The sequence below is a fragment of the Macrotis lagotis genome, chromosome 3 (assembly GCF_037893015.1).
Source record: "Macrotis lagotis isolate mMagLag1 chromosome 3, bilby.v1.9.chrom.fasta, whole genome shotgun sequence".
Taxonomy (NCBI): domain Eukaryota; kingdom Metazoa; phylum Chordata; class Mammalia; order Peramelemorphia; family Peramelidae; genus Macrotis; species Macrotis lagotis.
The window spans coordinates 122,154,542-122,176,946 of record NC_133660.1 but is presented as its reverse complement, the minus strand read 5'-3'; the positions used below and the strand labels follow the sequence as shown (position 1 = coordinate 122,176,946).

At 33.7% G+C, this 22,405-nt stretch overlaps 1 protein-coding gene across 1 annotated transcript in view; it reads right to left on the bottom strand.

Moving 5' to 3' along the window:
- Nucleotides 1-22,405, bottom strand: part of TTC29 (tetratricopeptide repeat domain 29) — a 287,488-nt gene that overhangs the window by 257,697 nt on the left and 7,386 nt on the right. The window contains exon 4 of the mRNA XM_074231575.1: nucleotides 21,288-21,371. Coding sequence (XP_074087676.1) covers nucleotides 21,288-21,371 — 84 coding nt within the window. The remainder of the gene's footprint in view (nucleotides 1-21,287; nucleotides 21,372-22,405) is intronic.

Genomic DNA, 22,405 nt, shown 5'->3' with positions numbered 1-22,405 from the left:
GGAAGTGAGCAGTATTTCATACAGTATACCTACAACTAAGCATCAAAGCAACAATATCTTCATTTTTTCCATAAACATTTTTATGAGGATTTCATTGAAGAATAATGAACATATACAGTTCTTGCAACATAGTAGCAAAGAAAGCTTTACATATGTAGCAATAACTCCAAATCATAGCTTTTAAAATAAAATGGCAAATAAAATGAAAGCATTTTTAAGATTGAATGAATAATAGCTATTTTAAAATTCTTAAAAATTGGAGATTTTTGTCCTTTCCGAAATGAATATATAACTTATGAAAAGCCCTATGATTTGTGACCATTAAAATATTAAGTCAAAATGATATGCATTCCATATTTTATTGTAATTTTAATAAAAATAAATATTAAAACATTTTACATTTTAATATTTCCTCTAAATACCTTTGATTTTAAATTTGAGCCTCTATTTTATTTGATGGTCCATTTTTTATTTGCTATATTTTGGTAAAACAGCATTACCTTATTATCCAAGTGAATGGAGCATTCTGAAAATAGTAATACTTTAAATAATGAATATGTTTTTTTAACATTCTGGTAGAAAGTCTACTTTGAAATCATTTTATTGTAATGCTGATTGTTTCTGTCCTGAAATGACTAGTTACCCAAGTTAATTATACCTTGAATCCAGAGCCATTAAAAATAAACAACATTTTGTGAGTTTTATTGAAATACTAGTGTTTGAATCCATATAATTAAAAAATTCCAATCAAGAATATTTATTTTCAGTCTTTCATTCATTTATTGATGTACTGAGTTATTTTAACATTTCACCATTCATAGAGATTTGGCATATATATATATATATGTATATATATATACATATATATATATATATGGCAATCATTTGCTATTTTGAAGAATCAAGAGTTTTATTTATAAACAATGAAAGTAAAGAAATATGAGAATTGCTTATTAAATTTTTGGTTAAGTATAATACACAGCATCTTTTAAAATGAAATTTGAAAAACCAATTTATAAAAGATCTACATGTTGTTTCTTCTATGATTCTAAAAACAATAATCAAAAGGATAAGGAATCATATTTCTCTAAATTTATTTATTTGATTTGTGGATTGAATTGTCAATTGTTCCTAAAAGAATGACATCAACATATTCCCCAAGTAGTATACTCTCCATCAGCAAAGAATAATTCTGTTTTGTGGGACTTGGTAGCTATTAAAACGTAGTAACTTAGGGCATATGGGATATTTGTTATGCTAAGGAACATTATTTCTTAGACTCAATCTCATATGGTGCATTTTAAAATATGATTTCAGCCTAGCTCAAGTCCTGAGTCACTAGCCTGCTCGTTTCGATATCAACAAGTGTTGATGAATCAACCACCCGGGTTCACTGGATTTTGCAGACAGTTCAGTGCCCAAAAGTTATCCTGAACTTTAAAATGATCCTGTTCTCTTCTATCAAGCAGTATACTAGATAATGTTATTTAGACTTATTTACTTGAGTAATCCTCATTCAATATCACTGGAAAAGCATTTAATTTACCAATTGGTAATTAACAACCTGTACATAACAGCAAAAAGTCCTTTTTACCAGTTAATAATATTAATGAATTATTAACAGAATATTTGCAACGATCCTCTCTGGTTGTTAAATGATAACATCAATTTTTAAGAAGTGTTTATTTCATATAATTGATAAGACCAGATGTTATCTATTATATAAATAAGAGGAAAAGTTTCCCATCCATTTCGGTAGAAAACCAGTGAACTATAATATATAACTCTATGCGTTGTGTAAGAAGAACTGAATAGTTCATCTACTTAAAAAGACATAAAAATCCAAACAAATGAAAAAGAAAACCACTGCCAAGTACCTACGAACAGTTTCCTGCAGAAATATTGATTTCATTCTCTCAGAATGTTTCAGACGGAATGTTCCACATGAAAATGTAGAAAAAGCAATCCCATTTAAGAATCTCATTTCAGAGGAAATCTTTCCAAATTGATGACACAACATTTGCTTCATGTCAAAATATCCTCAGCTGAATTGTAAAATTTTTTAATTATTCTTTTCATTTCTATTTCAAATACCTTTAACCCTAGAGCTGCTTCAAAACCCAAAAGCAAACTTTGAGAAATAACTACAAATTATTTAAATTCTCAATTTAAATTCTCATAGTGACCAACCAATTATCACAAAAATGGTCAAAACAAGTCATGGAATGAAACATCCTGATAGAATTGTTACAAACCAGAGGTAAAGGAAACCAATTCTAAATGAGCTCTGCTCAAAGGCATGTACCGCATATTAAGCATATTGAGGAAATAGTTATTCCAGTTCACTGGTTGCATATTTCTGCTTAAGGTTACTTGTGTGTATGGCATATATAGAAATTACTGTGATTTAAAACATCAATAAAATATAATAAAACAGAAATCCAAAGTAAATAGTATCAGCCTGGTTGAAGTCCTTGGGAATCTACTTTAAGAAACAGGTGGCAAAGATTTGTAACTAGCATATCAATTGTAAATACATAAATGATGTTTCTAAAATGCAGAAAACATTTTATTTCAAGTAGAACATACATTTCCTAGAAAAACCAAAGAGGACAAAGCTATATGTGTACATATACATACATACATACACTTACGTGTTTACACATGCAATGTCACTATTAGCATTTATTAGAATATTTTGCCTCTGGTAACAATATTAATAGGATCTGGTTAACTGGTAACTCAATAAAATTTAATATTCACTAAGACTTTGTAAGTAACATTATTATGTCCAAAATGAGAATCTCACTTCATAAAGAAGAATGTATATTTAAAAGAATGTAGAGAGTTTAATTTGATCTCAGTCAACTAGAATACTACTAATTGTCTAATTTTCATGTAATGCAATCTAAATTAAAGTTGGAAATGAAAACTGTAGCTTGCAAAGATGAAAACTTAGAAAAAACAACAAGCAACATTAAAAAGAAAACTTCAGTTCACTATGTTCCTTTTTTATTCAGTATGTCGTGTATTTTACCTTTGCAAGAGTTTGATGGATTTTGCAAGTAAAATTCTGTTTCCTCTACACTTGCTAATAGTCATGAGAATCTGTAGTTTGCACCTTCCCATTAAAAATGTATTGTATTTTTTGAAATTATTCACCCCGCCTTTTATCCAGATCATGTCTTTGAAAGGAGGAAGTAGATAATAAATGGAATAATTCATGATTTCCCATTAAATATGAAACTTTCTTTTGCGGAGTTTAGAAAATGAAGTTTTACATAATGTAAAGAAGTTGATTAGAACTTTTTTTAACCTTTTCAAGAAAAAACCCTTTTGTATTACACAGAAACCAAGAAGTTTCTTTAGGAAAAGTAAACCAATCGACCCACTATGTCTATTCTTTTTAGTACACTTTGGATTTGGATCTTGCCATTATATTCCAGACAGTATTTGCTAAAACAATTGCAATAACAGTCATTACTAGAGCACTTGGTGGTCACAAGGTACTCTACATATACTCTATCATTTTACTCAGAAACTAAATATCTGCTATGAAACCATGAAAGTATTTGCAAAAATCATATTAACATTGTGGCTAATGGTCCCAGATCAAAGAAATCAAAACTGAATAGCAATATTATTCCCCTCTCAAGCTCCTTTTTTTTTTAAAAAACAGTAATATGATAAAGAGAATTTGGGGAATGGAGCAAATTCATTTATATTTTTTTAATTATGATGATGACACTTCTTTAACTGTAGTGATATGATAGGAAAAAAAAACTGTATCCCTAAATTACTTTGGTAGAGTATTTCCCTTGCTTCTCTGAGCTTCAGTTTCTTCGTTTGTAAAAATGAGGATGCTAAATGAATTGGATGATTTATATAATCCCTTTTGGCTCTTCCATCCTACAATTGTTGGGACATTGAGGAATGGGATTTAGACTTTCAATTTCTTCAGAACAAACAATTAAGATTTAGAAACTTCTTTCACTTATGAAGATAAGGAAATTATTTATAACTTCTAGTTTTATTTGTGGGTACTATGGATAAGTGATTCACATAGTCTCACAGTTGGTATGTATTTGAAACCTGATTTTCTAGATTCCATGACCAGCACTGTATTTACCAAGCTATATTGCATCTCACAGAAAGAAAAAAGTAAATATTAAATTATAACCAAAAAGAATTATGATAATTCATTCAGCATGAGGTTTAGGTCAGCAGGCAAAGACATTTCTGTGGTTTTTAGATTTCTACATTAAAGACATTTGGATCCTACTTTTAAATGAGACAAGGACTTTTATTTTTTGAAAGGAGGAGAGAGCTATTTTATAAAAATATCAAGACTTGAAAAATCACCAAAAATCACCAAAGGGACTCAGTAAATAGAAAGTCAGCCTTGGAAGTAGCCTTGGGATCAAGTCCTCCTTCAGACAGATGTTGACTGTGTGTCTATGGGTAAATGACTTAATCTCTCAGTGCCAGGAAAAATCTCTGATTACAAATTACAGATTCCTAATCTATGCACAGTGACAGGTCTGGAATAACAACTATAATAATAAAAATGTTATAACACGAAGAACAAATCTGAAGCACTCATTTTGCTCATATTGCTTATATAAAATGCGTACTATTTTCTTAGTTTTTAAGATTTTTTCAAATATTCATTTGAAATGGATAGGCTGTTTACTCCAGAGCCTAAAACAGATTCTATCCAGACAATGCTCACAACATTTAGAGAGAAGCAAAAAATTTTGTCATATAGATGCTTTTGCCTGACAGCATCAATCCACCTCTATGTAAATATATAATTTCTTTTTTTGCTGACTGTGAGAGGCTGCAATTTTATTTTTACCTACATGCATTAGATTATAGGATGGGAAGAAGTGAAATGTACTTAATAGGAACAAATTATAAAATATTATGAATTCAGTGTTTAAAAAATAGATAAATATATAAACTTAATTATATCATACTCTTCCAGGTTCCAGCTAGCATGGTTAATATGAGGAGGGGCTGCCAGTCAGGGGGAGGGTACCACATAGAATAAAGAAATCATCTAATTATTAAGTGATTTGACTGAGGCTCTACAGATAGTATGTGCTAGAATTTGGATTTGAACCAATCTTCTGCCTCCTATATTTCCACTGTATCATACAGAAGAACCCAAATCAATGAGATCCAATTCCAATTCATCCATTTCTACCCAGGTGATCTTAACAACAAAATGACAGCTTGTATAACTTTGAACTGATTTACCATTGTTTGCTCATCTGCAAAATGGGGGTTGGGGGTGGATTAGATGATCTTTAAGGTACTATCTAGCTCTAAATCTATGACTCCTAGGATAGCCATAGCCACCGTCTTTAGCAACTCCTGATTTGATAAAAGTAGTTAAAAAGGCAAAGATTATTTTATTTCCCTTCAACAAACCCAGAATTAACAAAGAAGAAATAGCATATTTAACTAAACCAATATCTGAAATAGAAATCTAAAAAGCAATAAATGAATCCAAAGTAAAAACTACAGGACTGGATGAATTCACAAGTGAATTCTATCAAACATTCATAATAATTTCAATTCTACATAATCTGCTTGCAATAATAAGAAAATAATGCCTTCCAATCCCTTTCATATATATGGTCTTAATACCTAAAGCAGGAAGACAAAGTAGAGAAAGAAAACTAAAGGTAATAATATAGAAATATGTTTTGTCTAACACTGATATAAAATTGCTTGTCTTCTCAATGAGGGGAATAGGGAGGAAGGGTGAGAATTTGGAACTCAAATTTAAAAATAAATGTTGAAAATTGATTTTACATGTTATTAGGAAAAATAAAATACTAAATTTAAAAGAAAACTACAGTCCAAAAATGAACAATTGATGCCAAATTTTAAATAAAATATTAGTAAGTGGTCTACACAACATATTAGAAAAATTATACACTATGACCAGAGTAGGTTAATAACATGAATTCAGAGTTGATTCAATACAAGGAAGACTATAAATATAATAAACCATGTTAATTATATTTAATAAAACAACAGAATTTTATTAATTGATGCTGAAATAATTTTTTCAAAATAGCACATTTTCATTAAAAATTCTAGAAGTCCTAGGAATAAATATTGATTTCTTTAATAGAGTTAATATTATTTCTCTAAATCCAACAGCAAGCATTATATGTGATGAGAAAAAGCATTACTACTTAAGATGGTATTAGATGGGCAAAGAAAAAACTGATCCTTTTTTTGCAATTGACAGGGTATTCTTAGAGAAACCTAGAGAGTCAACTAAAATGAAATAAAACAACCAATAAAGTTGCAGGATATAAAATAAATCCATATGAATCATTAGTTTTTAAAAATATGACCCACAAGTCCATTGAGAAAAACGAGAAAGAAAAGTTCCTTTCAAAACAACTTACAAAGCTTATAAGAAACTTTGGAGTATATCTTTAAAGAATCATTTAATTTTTGCAGAAATAAAGATAAATCTAAATAGGGAAACCTTAATCACTCATGGGTAAGTCCAGCAAAAATAATCAACAAACAAATTATTTTTTGATTAACTTATTCAGTGTTATATTTCAAAGTGAAGATTATTTCAAAGCTGGAAAAAAACCAAAATTGATATGAAGGAACAAAAGATTAAGAATCTCAAAGACAATGATGGGGGAAAAAAGATAATGGAAGAGTGCTGGTCTCTAACTATACTACAGAGTACTAATCAAAAATGATTCAGTATTGGTTTATGAAAAGGGAAGAGTGGGGTAATTAGAGTGGGGTTTGAGAAACCAAAAAAAGTCAATTGCTTGAGGTATTTGACAAATACTGTTGGGAAAACTTATCAGTAACCTGGTAGAAATTAGATTTAGAACAATATTTCACACCATAGATCAACTATATGCATAGAAGTCTATGGTCATATCATAAACAAATTAGAGGAGCAAGGAGGAAATTATCTTTCAGATATATGGATCAGGGAAGAATTTATGGCTAAGAGATGGAGAGGATCACAAAAAATTATATATATATATATATATATGATAATAAAAGATTTTTTTTGCACTAATTTAATGTAGTAAAAATAAGAAGGAAAAGAGCTAAGTGGGAAAACATCTTTCCAACAAAGGTCTATATAAGAAACTTATTCAAATTTGCAAATATTAAAAGACATTAAACAATATATAAAGTCAAAGGCAGTTTTCTTTTTTCTTTTTTCTGGCAGTTTTCAAAGAAAGAAATCCACACTATCAACAATGATATGAAAAAATTCAAATTCAAATGGAAAGTTCCATCTCACATCTTTCAGATTAGCAAAAGTGAAAAGGAGGGAAATGACAAACGATGAAGGTATACAAGTACTAGTTTATGCTAGTATTAGTATACTAGTGTACCACTGCATTGTATGTGATGTAACTGGAATATGCTAGCTTGTACATACAAAAATATTTATAATAACTTTTGAGGAAGCCAAAAATTGGAAATTTGGGGGGAATGGATACCCAAAATTGTGGCAACTGAATATAATGAAATATTACTGAGCCAGAAGAAGTAATGAAATGTGTAAGGAGGAAACTGGACTGATGCAGAACAAAATGAGCAGAAGGAAGAGAATCAAAATCTAATGAACACTGACTTGCTAAGGAAGCATCACTTGTCAAAAAGCATCAGACAGATCATTGCAAAGCCAAATGAACACATTCCAAAGAAATCCTATTTCTATTAAGAAAACAAACAAAATATGATCTTGCATCCTGAAGCACTCCAGCAGGATTGGAGCTCCAGTCAGCAGATGTAGGACCATCTTCTAGCACAGGAGGAAGCAAGACTCAGTTTCTATACTCATAGTCCTTAATCTCCTTATCAAAACTTGTGTAGTCTTCAGAGTTGAGCAAATGACTTAAGAAGTCCATCAAATTGCAGGGGTCATGACTGCACATGGGATTTTCATACTTTCGAAGATCAGAAACCTATGACTAGGAACATACAGGTGTATCACTTCTCCTTCCCCCTACCTTTCAGTCTCCTGCCCCTTTTAGGAAGACTAAGAGATGTTGCAAGGGTGCTTGGATAGCAAAATGGATGGAGTTCTGGGCCTGGAGTTAAGAAGACTGGCCTCAGATACTGGCTGTGTGACCCTGGGGCAAGTCACCTAATTCCTGTTTGCCTCAATTTCCCCATCTGTAAAATGAGCTGGAGGAGGAAACAGCAAACCCCTCTAGTATCTTTATCCAAAAAAAACCTCAAACAGGGTTATTAAGAGTCAGTCATGACTGAATAATTGTATGAATAATGAAAAGAGCTATTGCTTTCTTGTTGTAGGAAGTAGGGATTGGTAGATATTGATCCTGTCACAAAAGATAGGGTATGTGTACATTGATTATTTATGCATGTATTGAACTCAAGCCTTCCTGACTCTGGGCTCAGGATCCACTTCAGCTCCAAAAGTGCTATTGCCCCTCCCCTTCTTTCCCTCCCCTCCCCCCCATAATCTCCAACACCAAATAAAAACAATTTTTCCCCAGGGCAAGATCTATAGAATGAAGATCTCAATTTAGTTGAGGGAAAGTGATGAGTTTAGACACTTAAGAGATTAATGCAGTCAAAGCTGGGGAGAGGAGAGTTAGCTGGGGAGATGAAGTAAACAACCTATGCTACACAATAGGAGCTCCAGGGTTAGAGTTGGAAGGGTCCTTGGAAGTTATGGAGATCAAACTTCTCGTTTTATACACAGAAGGGAAAACTGAGGTCTTGTCCTATGTGACCTTAAGAACCTGTCCAAAGTCACACAAGAAATAATTGACAGATCTGGAATTCAAACCCAAGACTTCTGTCTTCCAATCTATAGCAATTGCCAGCATTGTCTTGCCAGATGAGTCATTGTAAGTTTGGGTATCTGAAGCAAAGCCCAGTCACCTTGATCAAATTATAGCTCTGCTCCTGAGGGTCCATGAGACCCATTTTTGCTATTTTTTAATTCAATTTTTTTCTTGAAGATAATTTTAATCTCATTTGATTCCTAGGGATAAAAAAATTCAGGGAAGTAGAAATTTCCAGTAGACTTTTCCAAGGGTGGCAAATCTTCCTAGCAATGACCTTAGTCTTGATGCTGAAAAATATTGCTCTTTGTAAGGGTAATATTGTAGTGTCTACTGTAAGCCCCCAACATCAACACAATTTTATTAATGCTAGATCTGGAACTATGGGTAACATTAGAGGCAAGATTTGCTCCATTCTAGGATCTGTGTCTATCAAGGAGCAGGGAGAGCTGGACCACAACTAAGGATGAATTGGGGAGTAGGATTACTGATTAGGAATGATTTAAAAGAGAGCTCACCAGAAAGGAACAGAAAGGAGTATATACACAAATATATTAAACACAAAAAGACGTAATACACTATCCTTGGAGTACAGAGTGAATTCACACTCTATTTTTTTAGATGAGAGACTTTTTCATTTTCTGATGTATCCATAGTATAAACATCACAATCCAACACATTTTAATGACCATAACTGGACTTTTAAAGTATTTTATTTCCTGATCAGAAAACAACAGATGTGATCATAACATTAAAAGTTTAGTTTGAGGTCCAGAAGAAAAGTAAGAACATTGCAGAAGCATTTTAGGAAGAAAATTTCAAGCATGTCCTTTTTTTCTAACTTTTTTCCATAGTATCTGCTCTTATGGCTTCAGCTGTTGCCTTCAATGAGTCTGTTCCAAATCTAGGTCTCTAAGCAATGATTCTTTCCTCATCTTGGTCTCAAGCATTGTTTCCTCCTCACTGGTCTTTTCTACTCAGTTATTGCATTGTCAGCTCAAAGTCAATGTGTCCCAAATCAAACTCATTACCTTTCCCTTCAAAATCTGGTCCCTCCCTGTACTTCTCCATTTCTGGCATTGACTTCAACAACCACTAGAACTAGGCACTATGCTAAATATCAGGGATAAAAGATCTAAAAGGAAAACAAGTCCTGCCCTCAAAAAACATTATTTTGAGTGAAACACAATATATATATAGATTAGCAAATAGAAAATATAAACAAAATGAATTATTCTTCTTCTTGTTATGGAGTCATTTCAGTCATGTTTGACTTTTTGTTACTTCAATTGGGGTTTCTCCTCCAGGTCATTTGGCAGATTAGAAAACTGAGGCAAACAAGGTTAAATGACTTACTCAGGGTCACACAGTAAGTATCTGAGACCAGATTTGAATTCAGAAACTGGAGTCTTCCTGACTTCAGGCCAGCATTCTATGTGGGTCACTTAGCTTCCCTAAACAAATTAAGTTCATATCAGTTTTGGGGAGGGGGGGTGAGAAACTCTAGGATGATCACAAAAGGCATGAAGCATAAAGTAGTCTTAGAGATGGAGGGCTTTTCTAGAATCATGGATTGAGTTGGAAGAGACCTTAGAAGTCAAATCCAATACTTACAATTTTACAGAAAAGGAATCTAAGGCACAGGACTGCTAAGGTTATAGGTTAATTATAAGGTTATATATATACCTAGGGTTATAGGATTAGTAAGCAGTTGAGACATGATTCAAACCCAGATCCTCAAAATCCAGTGTTCTATCCAGTATGCTCCAGTCTACCCTAAATACTTCTTAGTTTTATAAGTTGCATTGGGAAGAAGTTTCCTCATTTCTTTAAATTTGTAAAACCATATATCCAGACCAAAATTTCTCATCATCCCTATCTATCATCAAAGCACATTATATTCCTTCCTTCCAAATGCTTTTTCATGGAAGGTATATAACTCACAATTCTTGTGACCCCAATAAGTAAGGCAAAAATATGTCTTCATTTGAGCAAAGCAGGCCTTCATATATAAGATAGAAACTACTTCCAGGGCCTGGCAAATCTACCTGAGAAGTAGTAGGTGTTAATGAATTAAAATTAAAGGAACAGAACAACTCATTGGGATTGTCCAAACTTAAAAAGAATAATCATTATTTCTAATAAGTTCATCATTTTATCAGGACTTTTGATTAAAAGGCTAAGACAAAAGAGCAACTCCTAAAATGTATTTTGGTTTTGATTCCCAGGCATGAGAATAGAAGCAACTGTTTTTTGAGGCTGCATTGATCAACATCACGATCCTACCTATGTTGGCTCCTTTGTCATCAGGGAGAACAAACGCATCGAAATTCCAAAAGGCATCGTATCTCAGCACCAGAGCTGAACTTGAAATGATCAGAAGAGATAAGGATTCTAAACAGCATATTTTACAACAGACAGGAAGGTATACTTTTTAAATGTTTTCAACAGCAGTTCAGAGTCTTCCTTGTCACCCACCCATCAAAGTGAAGCACAAAGAAGCCCTGGAAAAGGCATGTGTATGTGACAGGAATTTCTCAGGACTCCTCAGAAGTGATGGGAGCAAATGGAAGGGCTAGAAAGTCAAAGAATCTCACAAGAAGAGCATGAAAGAATTTAACAACTGGGAGGAATTTCAAAGGTCATTCAGTCTGACATTTATAGAAAATACCTTAAACAGACCATAATCAGCAAGTGGTCATCCAGACTCTGCTTGAATACATCCAAGTAGTAGGAACTCACCACCTCTAGGAGCAGCCCATCCTACTCTTGGATAGCTCTCATTGTTAGACAGTTTTTTTGACCCTCACTTTTAAATAGGTCTTTTACATTGGGTGCATAGATCTCAAATTCTGGTTCTATCCTCTTGGACCAAATATAATAAGCTGAATTCCTTCTCCTGTGACAATCCTTGAAAAATATTTGAAAATTGCTTTTGAGTCCCTTCTAAGTCTTCGTTTCTCCAGAATAAGCCAGATGAGTCAATGCTTAATTCCTTCAGATTCTAACATAGACTTCCCTTCCTCATCCTTGTTGCCTCTTCCAAGACACTTTCCAGCTTATCAAGGTTAAATTGTGGTGCTTAATACTGAACGCAAGGTCCATATTATTGGGAGTGGCTAGGTGGCACTGTAAATAGAGAATTAGACCTGGAGTCAGGAGGAATCTTCTTCCAAAGTTCAAATCTAGCCTCAGATACTTACTAGTTGTATGACCCTGGGCAAGTCACTTAACTCTATTTGCCTCAGTTTCCTTATCTGTGAGAATGGAGATGGACCTGGAGAAGGAAGCAAACCACTCCAGTATCTTTGTCAATAAAACCCCATACTGGGTCATGAAAAGTCAGACACAACTGAATGGCACCACCAACAACACAAAGGCTGAAAGGTAGAGTATATGAATGGTAGTGATAATAGCATTGAAGTCTAAACAGAGTTAAGTCATGATGGAGGTTCTTGAATGTCAGGAAACCAGGACTTTTTATTTGATGGAATAAAAAGTTGCTGCTATTGGAGTCAGAAGATAAGAGATTCAAGTCCTGGCTTTGCTCAAGGTCATACATGACCCGTGTTGACCTTGGGTATGAGTTATTTAACTTCTCAGACAGTGAGCAAGGTGACATAAAGGACTGAATACTGAAACTAGAGTCAGGAAGAACCAGAGTCAAATCTAGACTCAAACACTTAGCAGCTGTGTCCCCCTGGGTTAGTCATTTAACTTCTGTGTGCCTCAGTTCCCTCATATATAAGATGGAGATGATAATAATAAAATATCTACCTCCCAAGTTATTGTGATGATGAAATGAGATGAAATTTGTAAGACCCTTTACAAACCCTAAAGCATTATATAAATACTAGCTATCATCGTCATTATACTAAATGAGGTTGTTGGATTAGTTTTGATCCTAAGACATTGAACCTTTCAATAGTGCAGTGACATGATCTTATTAAGAAATACACATAATAAGATTATATTTTAGACTGGAAGAGAGAAAGATAGATTATTTTTGGGAAAACTGTATAATTCTTTTAATGAGTATGTGAAAGTATACTCATCTGTGTCTGGTCACAGAAAAAAAGAACTATCACTTCCTTCCTGAGACGAAGGTTCAGCTTTTTAACATCTATATTATTTTGCTGTTAAGGACCCATGAATACAAGTTAGGGGATATTATATTCTTCAAGGGATGTAAGTTGTGGGTCAACAAAACAGTGATAGGTAAAGAGCAAGGCATGAATAGGCTGAAATGTATTGTCATAAAAAATTTCATCCAAGAAGTGGGTGAAGGAGATTTTGTTTGCTTGTTGTTTGAGCCATTCTTCAGCTATACCTACTCTTTGATATCCCATTGGGGATTATCTTGGCAGAGATAGAGTAATTTACCATTTCCTTCTCCAGATAATTTTACAGAAGAGGAAACTGAGGCAAACAGTGTTAAGTGACTTGCCCAGGAGTAAACAACTAGTAAATATGTAAGGCTGAACTTGAACTCAGGTCTTCCTGATTCTGGGTTCAGTGGTCCATCCAATGTATCATCTAACTGCCCAAATGGAGACACCTTCCCTAAAAAAAAAAAAGTGGACTAAATGAGTAGTGAGAGCAAAGAATAATTGATTGACAAGATATATGCTCAGTAGGTCCTCATGCAATAATATCAAGAGATATTGAAGTAGGTCTTCCTTAGTAGATGACATGCTGGGAGGTGATGGATATTCTTAGAGGAGCTACCTACATCAGTACAGTCTTTCAAGGAGTCAGGCTATATCATAGCCAATTTGCATGTGACATTTTTAATTAACTATTTTATTTATTTTTCTAATGATATGCAACAGTTGTTTTCAACAACCAATTTTTTGCAAGGTTCTGAGTTTTACATTTTTCTCCCTCCCTCCCATCCCCCACCCCTCCCCTGTCAGAAATCGATCTAATATAGGCTCTACATGTATAACCATTTCATCTGATAATTTTGCCCAATACTGATGCAATGCTTCAAGGTTTAAAAAGTGCTTAGCATATATTTCAGTTGAGTCTCACAATATCCCTGTGAGACAATTAACGTAAATGCTGTTATACTTATTTTACAGGTGAAGAAACTGAGACTCTGGGATGTTAAAAAGCCCTTCTATGCTCAGTAAGCTCACAAGTGGCTAGAAGAGGAATGGAACTTGGGTTCAAAGTACTGGATTCCATTGACTTCAGAACACCTTTGAAAATCAACCCCAAATCTAGAGAATTCAAAACTGACCTGACCATCATTTTTAGTCAATTAACAAGTATTAATTGCTTACAGTTTGCTAGTACTGTTACAAAGCTTGGGAGACAATTATTAAGGAATCCTTACATACCAATGGAGGAGTGAGCACAATAGGTATATTCAAGATATAAATGGGCAGCCAGATGGTACAGTGGATAGAAGACTGGTCCTGGAGTCAGGAAGACATGAGTGCAAATCTGACCTCAGACAATGATTAGCTGTGTGACTTCACCCTGTTTGCCTCAGTTTCCTCATCTGTAAAGTGAGTTGGAGAATGGCAAACTACTTCATGATCTTTGCCAAAAAAAAACCTCAAATGGGGCCGTGAAGAGTATATGACTGGACAACAACAACAAAATACGATCATATATGGAAGCTAGTCTCTAAAGGAAGGACCACCCTCTCTCATTCTCTGTCAACAGTTGTTGGATGATGACAGTTTGACTGAGAGAATGAGAGAGGGTGGTCCTTCTTTTAGAGACTGGTCTGAGTCTCCACAGAAATTGAGAGGGAAGAGAATCCTCGGAGAGGCAAGGCATATTAATGGGACTCTAAGGGTGGCAGAAGGTGGCATGGTAGATAGGGTTCTGGTCCTGGAGTCACAAAGACTTGAATTCAAATTCAGTTTCAGGAAATGTGGTAGTTGTGTGACCCTGGCTAAGTCACTTAAACCCATTTTCCTCAGTTTCCTCATCTATAAAATGAGATGGAAAAAGAAATGGTAAACCACACTAGTATCTTTTCCAAGAAGCCCCTAAATGTTGTCCTGAAAAGTCAGACACAACTAAAAAACAATCAAACAACAATAAAATTTATATTTATTATATATATGAATTCATTCAATTTTTAATTCAAAGAAGTGTTTTAAATAGTTATGAATTTATTTTGTATCTTTAATTTACATATTTCCTAATAATTTTATTCTTTCATTTTGTTGTTACATGGCTCTTCTCCTTAGCCATCCCTCAGTTTATCCTTTTCCTTATAACAGCAACCAACATAGGAACTATGTCTGACAGTTTTTTCAAAATTCTACATGCACAGTCTACCTTTCTAATGAGCAGAGGAAGGTTGACACATAAGCTTTTAAAAACTTGGGGATTTTTTTTTTTGTATTTTAGTATATTGCATCTTTCTCTCTTTCTCATTAGCTATGAGAAATGTGAATTCTTTAGAAGGAAAAAGATTTATAACTTATACAGAAACAATCTACAAAGAATGGATATTTTGAAAACCATATATTTAAGGGGAAAATAATGTCTAGTCATAAAAAGAAGAAATGGAAGTCACAGGGAGGAGATTTCAGTAAAATGTAAGATGAATGAGAGCTGAGCAAAAAAATGGAGTGGGCTCATTCCTCCTGAAGTAGTGAGTTGTCTGTCAGGTAACGTGAGAGGACCATTTTCACAGAATGTTGGAAAGGGATTTCAGGATTTCAAACTCTAGAATTTTATAAGTCTATGGGTTTTTAATATTACTGAAAAAAATTCAAAAATGTCAATATTTATGGTTTTTATGTTTAATACTGTAAATGCTGGGGGAAAAGACATTTATAGTAAATGGAATACAAGGGCTACTTGAAAAGCTACTGAAATATCAAATTCACTTCTCTTTCAGATGAATTGTATGTAAAATGTAATTAAGTGAATACTGAAAAGCCACAAAAAAAGAACAGTCTACAATAGTCTACTTGCACTTATCTTGTTGGAAGGAATTCTATGGCTTTTATAATTGAACAACTCTATCAAGGCTAAATAGGAGAAAAAAGGCATTGAACAGAGGCATCAAACTGTCATCTTGTTACTTTTTGATTTTTCCACTTTTAGTACTAACTTCTTTACAATTTCTCAACATTTTCTAAAAATGAGAAAAATTAGAACAAACTCATTCTTTAATACCTTTAAAACCCTATGTTTAAACCACACATTTTTGCTTTTTCCATAAATGTTGCTGTTCAGACATTTGTTTCTTTGTGACCCTATTTGGAGTTTTCTTGGCAAGGATTTTGGAATAGTTTGCCATTTCCTTCTGCAGTTCTTTTTATTTGGGGGTGGGGGGGAATAAGCATTTCTTAAGTATCTGCTACAGTTAGGCATTGTTCTAAGTATTCACTATAGGATATATGACTTGCCTAGGGTTTCACAGTGAGTAAGTGTTGGATTTGAACTGAGATCTTCCAGACTCTAAGTCCAGGGCTCTATCCACTGCATGGCCATCTAGCTGGCAGGGGGGGGGGGGACAACCACTTCATAATGAGAATGGTGTTTGCCAATTCATTTTTAAGATGAGGTCATTGAGGCAAATAGATATAAATGATTTGCCCAGGGTCACATTAATAAGTGGCTGAGGCTGGATTTGAACCCAAGTCTTTTGATTCCAGGTCTAGTACTTCATCCATTGCATCACCTAGCTAATTAATTAAAGTTCTTTTTTAAAAATTAGCCACTACCATATTTAAAGAGAATTTATTTAAGTTCCACTCTCCTGCCTACTCATGGGGTAGAGTGTACTCTGAGCTCCCCAAGGTGGAGTCATCCCAAGTCTGCTTTGGTTGGTCCTACCCAAACTAGAAAGATTTGGACAATGGCCAAGTCAAGTACATCAAGTGAAGAATGGAAGCTTGGTCATCTGAGGACTATCCAGCTAAGTTCAAAGGCTCATCAGCAGGTTAGCCTCAGGCTGCTGATAAATTCTTGGGCCACAGCACTGCAGAGAAAATCTAATTAGTTAAAGGGGGAGGGCTCTCTCTTTGTGGAGGGAGCATTCCCACTGATGGAATCACACATCCTTAAAGCCCCCAAGTATACTTACAGATGATGCTAGAAAGAACAAAATTATTTAGCAACTAAATTCATGCATAGGATGCCTACTGAAATTTAAATATATTCCTCACTCGGGATTTTTTTAAAAAATTAATTCTTCAATATCTATAATCTCCACTAGCATTTGATACTTGAGGACAGGCACAGGTCTATTTGATCTTTCTATCCCCCATAAAACATAAGAGAAACATGAATTTAGAGTAGGAAAGAACTTCAGAGCTTCACTAATCCATTACACCCCCCCCCCCCATTTCAGAGATGAGGAAACTGAGAATAAGAGTGGATGAACTCCAGACTTAGTCATCTTTCCAGAGTATTTCTCTTTGCTGTTGTTATTGTACAGTTATTTTTCAGTTGTGTCCAATTCTCCATGACCCACATTTGGTATGTTCTTAGCAAAGATAGAGGAATGGTTTGTTATTTCCATATCCAGCTCATTTTCCAGAGGAGGCAAACAGGGGCTAAGTGTCTTGCCCAGGGGTTCACACAGCTATTAAGTGTCTGAGGTCAGATTTTGAACGCAGGATCATGAGTCTTTCTGGTTTCTGGTTCAGTGTCATATCTACTATTGCGCCAGTCAGCTGTCCACTGTTCTACCTGGTCTCTATATGAACCATGATTCCCTGTATATTGGACATATTATAATCCTGTGAGACCCTCATTGGTATAGAAACTCCAGGATAATGGAACTCCCATTGCCAGTGCAGGTTTGCATCTTCTCTGTACCTTACCAGCATAGTGAGCAGTCAAAACAGTAAAGAAATGAAATAACTTGTCTAGGATCATACAACCAGTATCTATCATTAGCAGAATTTGAATCTAGGACTTCCTAATTCTGAGGTCAACTTTATATGCCAGAGTTTTCATTATTGTACATATGTAGAAATTCTTATGTCTCTTTTACAGGCAACTAGATGTTTGCCTTTCATTTCGAAGACTTCGAAGAGATGATGTCATGACAAGCACCTTAACTGAATTTGAGTGAATGGCCAGATATGAATCAGGACCACTGGAGATGGCCCTAGGCTTAAGTGACTTGTCCAAGGTCACTCAGGTCCTCCTAACTTCAGGGCCAGCACTCTATGCCTTAAATAAATAAATATTATTTATTTAAGGCAATGGGATTAAGTGATTTGCCCAAGGTCACACAGCTAGGTAATTTTTAAGTGACTCCAAGGCTGGTACTCCATCCACTGTGCCACCTAGCTGCTGGGTGCTATACTTTTTATAGTTAAAGAAACTGAGGGGAACAGAGTTCTGAGGCAGGATTTGAACGCAGGTCTTTGAAACTCCAGGTCTACTGGAGTTAAGAAAAAAAGAAGTCTATGTTTAAAAGGGCCCCTAATAGGGCCTGAATTCAAATCTGACCTCAGACACTTAAGTACCTAGCTGTGTGACCTTGGGTAAGTCACTTAACCCCATTCTCTTAGGGTTGTTGTAAGGATCAAATGAACAATATTTATAGAATACTAATCACAGTGTCTAACATGTAGTAGCTAATACAAAAATGTTATTTCCTTCCCTCCAACTTCCAACCATCTTATTTTTTCCTCATTCACTTAATTACCATTTTGTTGAAAACTTGTTAAAATGATTTATCATCAACCCTCTGATTCTTCAGTCTATAAAGACTTATTTTATCTAAAAGCCTTTAATTTTCTATTCTTTCCCTTCCCCATATTTTATATACATACATACATACATATATATATATGAGAAATGAACAAAAGTGAAGAAAAAGCTAATTCAACATCAGTCTCCTTTTTTCTAAAATAATTTCTTCCTTAAGTACTTGCTGTTTGATGTCCTTCATTGAAATTGATCATTTTTTATTTATTTTTTTGTGTTGGTGGTAGTAGTTGTAATCAAGGTTTAGACACCTCATTTTATTGAGATAAGGAACTCCTAGTAATATAACTCTTCCTAGTCATGCAGAATGGAACCTGATCTATAACTGATAATCTTTGAATATATCCTGGGAATTCTGAGAAGTGACTTCCCCTTCAGAATCACCCAGTCAAAAGATAATAGAGAACTTGAACCCAGATCTCTCTGACTCTGAAACCAACTCATCATTCATAATTGATTCTCTTTCCTTTATGAATTCAATCCAGTCTTTCAAATCCGATGAAAATAAACCACAGTGAGTCTTTAGCCCAGATGTCAAAGACAGGAATAAGATCAACAGGCTGCCACCTTATGCCTTATACCTTTGTGTATGTGTGTGTATTTGTGCGTGTGTATATGGGGAGTGTCTAATGATGGACAAGTATACATGAGAGCAAATCCTATCCTGCTATGGTTCAGTTCACACATCACTAAGTAATCTCAAGCACTAAGTAAATCCAAAATAATTCATTTAAAGAAATTTTGCTTTCTTTACCTTTAAATCAGAACTCTGGCACCAGAGATATAGAATATTTGCCTTTAAAAATAGCTACAGCATCATGATGTATTAAACATGAACCTCCTCTACCACTTGTTAGTGGCAAGGACATCAAGTTAGAATGAGAATTGTATTTATCTCAAATCCCCATTAGTACACAGTATAAGATACATTGAAATACTGAACTTATAGTTATTTTATAAAAGTTAATTTAAAATTTTATAAGTCAGGAAAAAGTTTAAAAATCATGCAAGAAGGGCCTGTTTGTAATCCTCCTATATGATGCATGCATATTGACGCAGTTAAATAAATATTCATTATCAATTTTCATCCAGTACACATAGGAACTGATACATACTTTATGTATGCAAATTTATTTTAAATAACCCACATATGTATAGTATGAAGTTCAAATGAAATATGAAAGCAAGTGGTCACTAGGTTCAGGTTCATACTCTTCCCCTTCTTTTTTCTTTTTATAAAAGGTCTCTTTTCAGGCCACCCTTCTCTTTTCCCTTTTTTATCCTCCCTTCTCTCCATCACTCCAGTCCCATACCCAGCACCAACTGTTCTTAACAATGAGTAGGTTTAATCAAGGCTTTAGAGGATCATTTCATTTTTGAGTTTACCCAGTATTGCACTGTTAAGTTATGATGAAGTCTTCTAAATTAATTTAGCATCAAATTCTTTCAAACTAACTTAATTCCATGGATTTAACTCTTTTAATGCCATAATAAGCATGTTTTACAAAAAAGAAGTTCTAGATATGCTAATGATCAATAGACATGATGCTTGGGAAACATCAGAAAGTGGTACTAAATATTTATTATATTAAAAAATGACTAAAGTGCTAAAGTTGTCTTTGTATCAAAATACTACTAATTAAATTAAACTTTGTTCTTTCTATTATTATTTAATCTATATGAACTATTTTACTATCAGTACATTTCCTTATTTCAGCTATACTAATTCAATGAGATTTTAAGAATTTCACTGATTTTATCACAATTAAATGAAACCATTTTATCAAGTGAGCCACATAAAAGAGATGGAGAATCACATTTTTTCTCTGGGTCTCAGTTTCTATATCTATACAAGAAGGGAGAGAGCTATTTCCAATTCCATTCTCTCATTCTAATATTCCCAAAAAAAGACTTAAGAGGTAACACTTAGCCAAATCATAACAAACTTCAATAAAACTATTTAATCTATACAGGTAAAAAAACAACAATGCTTATTTAAATGCTATTTCATGTCTTTGTCAAGTTTCTCACAGTCTAACAAGAATTTTTAAAAAATTAATCAAATACACAGATCAGGCATACTAAAAATTAAGTGTATATTTTCATATTTTAAAAATCTAAAGTGAGCCACATAAAAATATACTTTATCTAGAATCATTAGTTTCTTCATCTGGCAAATGGGAATAATGTGGATGGGCATTATCTTATTTGATCCCGAGAATAGTGCAGTGAGATACTATTGTGGGGATCAGATAAGACAATGTCTATAAAAGGCTTTGTCATCCTTTAAAAAATTATATAAATGTCAGTTCTATCATCATATATTCCCCAACTTAGTCTTTTAAGTAGGTATTTGGAAGTAAAGAGGTACATTAATTGAGGCTAGGATAAAAGTACAAGAAGAAAAAATATGAATTTAATAAGCTCTCCTAATGCAAGTTTTTTTCATGACTGTAAAAACACCTTAAAAAGAAGGTTAAGAGGCAATTAATGACAAAAATCTTAACTAAAATATTGCAAATGTGATATCATAATACCTTGGTAAATACGAGAATTATGAGAGCCATGAAATTAAAGGACTTTGATATATGTGAGATCAGTAGAAATGATTCATTATTATTTAATTGATGTTTAATTTTTAAATGCCATGTTTCAATGAAAAAGGTGTACTGAATAAGGGAACTGGAAGTTTCAGCTGAGAATAAAGACAAAAGAAACTTTACATGTGAAGGTCTTTTTAAAGACTATACTTACGCAGCTGCTTCTTCTTTTGTGAACCCTTTCCATTTCAATTCCAGATATTTATCTGTCTCATCTTTAATTTTTAGCAATTGAGCCCTAAATTTAAATGAGAGGAAAAAAATGTTAAGAGAGAACTGAATAGAAAGAAGATAGTTAGAAACTAGAGGAAAAGAAATACTGGAGGAGTAAAATTCATCCGATGAGCCCATTGGGAATGAGCAGTGTTGTACAAAGAATTGAGCAAATTCAGTTAAATCTTTTGAATAATAGCTCTGTATTCAAGTCTTAATTACATAGAACTGAATATTTTCAAGTTGGAAAAAACTGTTGATCTCAGAGGCTAAACCAATATGATAATCAGGGACAGGCTATTCATAAAGTCTTTTTTCCCCCCTTCAGTTTTAAACTTTGATTCTTTTAATAATGTAACTTGAAACAACATAACAGTAATATCTAATATCTTTCATATTATATCCATTTAATATATTATGTATAACATTTTATCATATATATATAATCTCTCCTGATGCAAATTTTTTTTTTTAATATATGAGACCTTTAAATGCCAAAAAAATTGCTAGTAGTAGAACTCAGTTTGCTTTTTTCATCTATGGGAGTCATTTCACATGTTTATTTTCAGTTTTGTTTCTTTCAAACCTGTGACTTCTTATTTTTAAATTTAAATTCTTTTTTTTAAACAGTAGTTTAATCTTAAAGACGATGCAGTGTTGTCTATAGAAAAAAAAAATAGTGTGCTTCTAGTCAAAGGACAGAACTTATGGAGAAAAACTTCCAAACTACTAGAACTATTCAAAAATTGGTTGTCTTTGGAAGTGGTGGATTCTCTATTCCTGAAGGTCCTCAAGGAGAACCCAGATCACCAAAGGTCAGATATGCTACAGATGAGAGTGACACCTAGAGAGATGTGTATTGTAATGGGATGACCTCTGAGAAGATCCCTTTGAGTTCTACTATTCTCTAAATGTCTTCATGATAGTTTTTCTATTCAGACAGTCTGTGGTTCACATTATCAGTGACACCAGAGCCATTATGTCTGGTCTTAGTTCATACCCAATCCACTGTGAGTGATAAATATCAAACCCCTTTCTTTTGAGACAGAAACCAACAAA